Consider the following 6,355-nt stretch of genomic DNA (forward strand, 5'->3'; position numbering starts at 1 on the left):
CCAACAGGATCAATATTGACATTCTCCTTAGTGATAGCTGAGTTGGCTGGGTGAGGTCAGGGACTGGACCCTCAGCATTAGCTGGCCAGCATTAGTGGTCACGGCTGGGGGACACTTACTGTAACCTTGGCCTCTCTCAACACAATGGAGAGTCTGAGCGATCCCTCCCCTGTACGGGCCCCGTTACCGTAAGAGACCTCAGTCATCCAGTGGCCCGATTCAAAACACAGATCATTACTTTGTCCAAACAGCTACCAGACCGCATTGGCACGTCGTCGCACGTTAGACCAGCTTGTGTGGCGGCTAGCGTCTCCAGGTTCCAGGTCTTGAACGCAGCAGCCGTGGGAGATGAGGCGAGGGGAATACATGCAAAGGTAAGCAGAGTACTTTTGGACAAGTGACCATTTATTAGTTCTTCCTACAATAGCACTTACAAGGAGACAGATTCACTGGCGGCGAGTCCCACACGTTTAGACACACCAAAACACACGCGCACACGCACGCACACGCACACACGCACACACGCACGCACGCACGCACGCACGCACGCACACACACACACACACACACACACACACACACACACACACACACACACACACACACACACACACACACACCCTGGGTACAATCTTCTCAGTCTTCCAGAGTTACGGCGAGAGGTGCTACCGCAAACGCTCTAATAAATTCCATGTCGTTGCTTTATTGAAACAACATCTCAATTGTTGTTTACCCAAAGTGCTCAATTAATCCAATGCAAACTCATAAAAGAGGAAAGGCTGTGGGTTGTCCAGGTCGTCCGATCCAGCTGGCTGACAGTCAGGGCTACTAGGGATACCACGCTATACCACTACCCCAGTGGGGCAGCTAGAGGAAGGGAGGCGAGGCTCGTGGAGGAAGAGGAGGAGCAGGAGGAGGAAGAAGAGGAGAAGGAAGGACAGCGGGGAGGACGCGAGGAGGGGGTGACGAGGAGGAAAGTAAAAAAAAACAAACAGAGGAGGAGGAGGGACAAAGGACAAAGGAGGAGGCGTTGAGGAAGTCGACTTGCCAAGGAGGAGGAGTAAAGGAGAGAGGAGGTCATCTGAGGTGATGGAGATTCTGTACGGTGGGCTGGTTTCTAGAAAGATGGAGCCAGGCCACTCTCCTCCTCCTGTGGTTCTGTTCTGGCTTGGGCTACTGGACTGCAGCCTCACACACGCACACGCATGCGCACGCACGCGCACACACACACACAAACGCACGCACGCACACACACACACACACACACACACACACACACACACACACACACACACACACACACACACACACAGACACACACACACACACACACAAACACATGTCTCTAGTCTCCCGCACACATGCTCATTCTTCTCTCCCACACACACACACACACACACACACACACACGCACACTTCTGTTTTCTTACAGAAATAGCATTCGAAAATGATATCAGCACGGTCACGTTATAAATCAATACATCATTTTGTCCTGACAAAACACACACGGACGCGCGCGCCGCACGCGCACGCTAAAGAGTTCCAGGTCAGTGGGGTTGTCTCAGAGTCCGAACCACTCAGTGACCCCGCCTCTCCTCGGGTCAGGTTTCTGCCTCTGCTTCTCGTCCTCTATGAACTTCTCCTGCACCTCCTCCATGGAGCCTTCCGCCGGCATCAGTTTCTTCTCCGGGAAGATGTCAGGGAAGGTGAACGTCTGGCCCTGGGCCTGGAGGGGGGGTGGCAGTAGGGGGGGGTGGAAAGATGAGGAGACGGAGACAGAGACAGAGAGAGAAATGAGCAGAGAGAAGCCACTGGGTTCTTACCTGCTAAGAGGGAAACTGGGTCTATGCCAGCCTTTGATTTTCTATTCAAAAAAGCTTTGGCGAAATCAATTTATGTGTTATTGAAATACGGTCAATTGCATGATCCATAAAGCATTCCATTTTCTTCTTTGGAGAGAGCAGCAGTAAGATGTTGATTTCGAATTCAGGACACCACTGTCTCTCCCTCTATACCTCTCTTCCAGTTACACAAATGCTCTCTCTCTCTCTCTCTCTCTGTCTCTGTCTCAGTAGTCGTGTTTCCATTACCGTCAGAAATGCGCAAAATCTAAATATCGCAATAGAAATTGGGTAATGGAAACACGTGAATTTCGAAAAACCTCCCAAATATCGCAAAAAGTTTTTTCGCTCTCATGAGGTGGTTTTTCAGACGTGTCGATATAGAAGTTTATCGCAAAAGTGTAATGGAAACACATTTTTCGCATTTGCACGTCATGTGACCCATATTATCCCTTGGAAAAGGAGCGGAAAATAAGTTTGGTAAGTAAGGTTCGATAGCCGTGTCAAAACCTCCGCAGCAAGTGGAAAACTTTGAAGCAACGCTACCTAGCAGAAAGACGAGTGTTATGCAAAAGCGTAGCCGGGCAAATTAGATAATGTTTAATGGCAGAAATCGGTCCATGGTGACAGCAGGCTGCCTGTGTGCGCGCATTTGGCACAGCGCGAGATGAGAGGATGAAAAGCACACACTGGTGCGGTGGTGCTGTCTGAAGTGAATACAGTGACTGTGAGTAGGCTAATACATTGCACACGTTTCAGGTGCAATTATAGAACCAAATCAGCCTTTTCCCCCCTCCATCTCTAAATCGGACCAGTTGTAGGCTATTAGGCTACCTTTTTTCCTCTGCCTGTCGCGCTGACTGCATTCACGCAGCCAGCAACATTTTGCGACTCATTTTCTTTTGAATTGATAATCAGGCTCGTTTATATGCATTGTAACTTCATGTTGGGATTTGCATTGACCATTGGTTGGATTTGAGCATGCAGGGGACGGGATATGGGGCAGATCCGCGTGCGTAATCACTGTGGCAGCTGCTGCAACGGGGAATCACTCAAACGCAACTTCAATGGAAACGCCTACAAGTCGCAATTGTACATTGTCGAAGTTGTAGAAATATCGCAATTCTTTTGCGAAAAACTGTAATGGAAACACAGCTTCTGTCTCTCTCTCTCTCTGTCTCTCTCTCTCTCTCTCTGGCATTCAATTTCGCCAACTCTCTCCCACATTTAATCTCTCATCTCTCTCCATTTCTCTGGTCTTGATTTATTCAGAGGGAGAGGATGGTATCCATTATTTAGTCCATACCAGCCCATCTCTGGCCATGTCTAATGCATCACTGGCCCAGTGTAGTCTGTGTCAGCCACCATAGAGTACAGTCAGTCCACTACACACATGCAGTGTAGTCTGTGTCAGCCACCATAGAGTACAGTCAGTCCATTACACACATGCAGTGTAGTCTGTGTCAGCCACCATAGAGTACAGTCAGTCCACTACACACATGCAGTGTAGTCTGTGTCAGCCACCATAGAGTACAGTCAGTCCATTACACACATGCAGTGTAGTCTGTGTCAGCCACCATAGAGTACAGTCAGTCCACTACACACATGCAGTGTAGTCTGTGTCAGCCACCATAGAGTACAGTCAGTCCACTACACACATGCAGTGTAGTCTGTGTCAGCCACCACAGAGTACAGTCAGTCCACTACACACATGCAGTGTAGTCTGTGTCAGCCACCATAGAGTACAGTCAGTCCACTACACACATGCAGTGTAGTCTGTGTCAGCCACCACAGAGTACAGTCAGTCCACTACACACATGCAGTGTAGTCTGTGTCAGTCACCATAGAGTACAGTCCACTACACACATGCAGTGTAGTCTGTGTCAGCCACCACAGAGTACAGTCAGTCCACTACACACATGCAGTGTAGTCTGTGTCAGCCACCATAGAGTACAGTCAGTCCACTACACACATGCAGTGTAGTCTGTGTCAGCCACCATAGAGTACAGTCAGTCCACTACACACATGCAGTGTAGTCTGTGTCAGCCACCATAGAGTACAGTCAGTCCACTACACACATGCAGTGTAGTCTGTGTCAGCCACCACAGAGTACAGTCAGTCCACTACACACATGCAGTGTAGTCTGTGTCAGTCACCATAGAGTACAGTCCACTACACACATGCAGTGTAGTCTGTGTCAGCCACCACAGAGTACAGTCAGTCCACTACACACATGCAGTGTAGTCTGTGTCAGCCACCACAGAGTACAGTCAGTCCATTACACACATGCAGTGTAGTCTGTGTCAGCCACCATAGAGTACAGTCAGTCCACTACACACATGCAGTGTAGTCTGTGTCAGCCACCATAGAGTACAGTCAGTCCACTACACACATGCAGTGTAGTCTGTGTCAGCCACCATAGAGTACAGTCCACTACACACATGCAGTGTAGTCTGTGTCAGCCATCATAGAGTACAGTCCACTACACACATGCAGTGGCGGCGCATGGGGCAGACAGGGCAATTGCCCAGAGCGCCACGCCACTAAATAAATCTAGACAGAAAAAACAGAAATAAACCTATATGCTTTTGGAACATTGTGCTCCTTCAGTGTTTCCCATACATAAAGGAATTTGTGGCATTTGTGCATTTTACTTTAAAATGTTTAAAAAAAATCTCGCGGGGGGGCATGCCCCCGAACCCCCCATAGGGGGTCTGCGGTCCCCCACCACAAATACTCAAAATCCTGTGGGAAACACTGTCCTTGTTTACCAGCAACTGGTCCGTTGAGTTCTACTCACAGTCTATGTCCCAACCTGCTCCCGACGACAAGCTTTGAGTAGCTTGAAGTATACTTTCAGTCAAGTCATAATAAATACACTTATTAAATGCACTACGTGAGCTGATTTAAGTGATGAGATACTGTACAACTGGGGAGCAGTTACTGAATTGTTTTGAATGTAACGTCATGTATTATCCAATCAAGGGTGATGTGTGTGTGCGTGTGCGTGTGTGTGTGTGTGCGTGTGCGTGTGTGTGTGTGTGCGTGTGTGTGTCGGGTGATGGGAAGATGCCTTTGCAGTTTATATTCATGACCTTTTGTTGGGCTGTGCTTTTCACATATTTACTGTGTTGTTTTATTGGGTGTAGGTTGCATAATGTAGCAGTTGGCAATGTGTGATGGTTAACGGCTCATGCACGTTGCACATTTGACATGGTGTTATGGTGAGAGGGACACATAGTTTCGCCATTTGTCTTTCCTTTTAAACCTTTATTCATTCAGGGACGTCTCACTGAGAGCAGTGCTCTCTTTTTCAGGAGCGCCCTGTTCACATTCACACACACATTCTGACCACAAGCTGACCAGTACAACCACAGTCTGATCTGCAGGCCACTGAGCAGCTCCACTGGAGCAGTTGGGGTTAAGGGCCTTGCTCAAGGGCACCTCAGTGGTGGTAATGAGGGAGGGGCAAGCGCTGCCTTTTCACTTTCCCCACCCAGATTTATCCTGCCGGACCCATCGGGGGGATTGAACCAACAACCTTTCCGGTCACAAGCTCGCTTCACAAACCTTTAGGCCACCGTGCCCCATTGGGCATTACGTATTGGTGACACTGACAGCATATGGCAATTTGACAAAAGGAGGAAAAAAACATGTCAGGAACAAAGCCAAGTACACATGTTCATAGTACAGTAGATGATCCTATTCTTCTATTTTTGCACAGTAACACGTGTGTGTGTGTGTGTGTGTGTGTGTGTGTGTGTGTGTGTGTGTGTGTGTGTGAATGTTTGAGAAAGAGAGACAGAGAGAGAGAGAGAGAGAGAAATAACAGGTCAATGAGTGCAGGCATGCACACATCCGTAGACTATCCCACTCTCTCTCTCCCATGGACACCAGGCAAAAGGAATTTACTATTAGTATCCATCATATCCGGTGCCAAATCATTTTGAATGACTCACGTCTAACGCAACATCTCATAGCTTCAGATGATGGTAATTGCACATGCATGTGGACATGGACGTGTGCGTGTCTGTCTGTGTGTGCAGACACGCAGCTTGACACGTTACATGGAGACTGAGCCTCTCATTTGTATGGAGGAACAGTGGCTTTCATGGCTTCTTTAAAGCCATAAACCAGATTAGCATACCTTCACATCTTCTCACACCATCTCCCTCTCTCCCCATGTCAAACATCCAACATACTCATCATTCCAGCCTAATAGCATAAGTGTGTTCACTTTCTGTGCTACCTGCAATCGATTTACCACCCACTGTCATTATTATTAAGATTTAATGGCGAGTGTACGAACACAATTGTCCGTCGTGTTCGTGCCTAGATATGTGAAATATTTTGGTTGGGGTCAGTGTGTAGGCGTAAGGAATGGTCTGGCTCTGCTGTGAATGTTACTTTGTCTGTCTCCAACCCCCAAAATACCAAGAGAAACATGCATGCATCAAATTACCACATAGCATGGTTTAATTCCCAAAGGGGGGGACGACATCAAGTTCACTAAA

At 48.1% G+C, this 6,355-nt stretch overlaps 1 protein-coding gene across 1 annotated transcript in view; it reads right to left on the reverse strand.

The window, feature by feature from the left end:
• Positions 1-393: 393 nt before the first annotated feature.
• Positions 394-6,355, reverse strand: part of mrpl23 (mitochondrial ribosomal protein L23) — a 59,749-nt gene continuing 53,787 nt past the window's right edge. Inside the window, exon 5 of the mRNA XM_083654391.1 lies at positions 394-1,726. Coding sequence (XP_083510517.1) covers positions 1,562-1,726 — 165 coding nt within the window. The 3' untranslated portion in view covers positions 394-1,561. The remainder of the gene's footprint in view (positions 1,727-6,355) is intronic.

This window comes from Poromitra crassiceps (assembly GCF_964638095.1).
Source record: "Poromitra crassiceps genome assembly, chromosome: 18".
Classification (NCBI taxonomy): Eukaryota; Metazoa; Chordata; class Actinopteri; order Beryciformes; family Melamphaidae; genus Poromitra; species Poromitra crassiceps.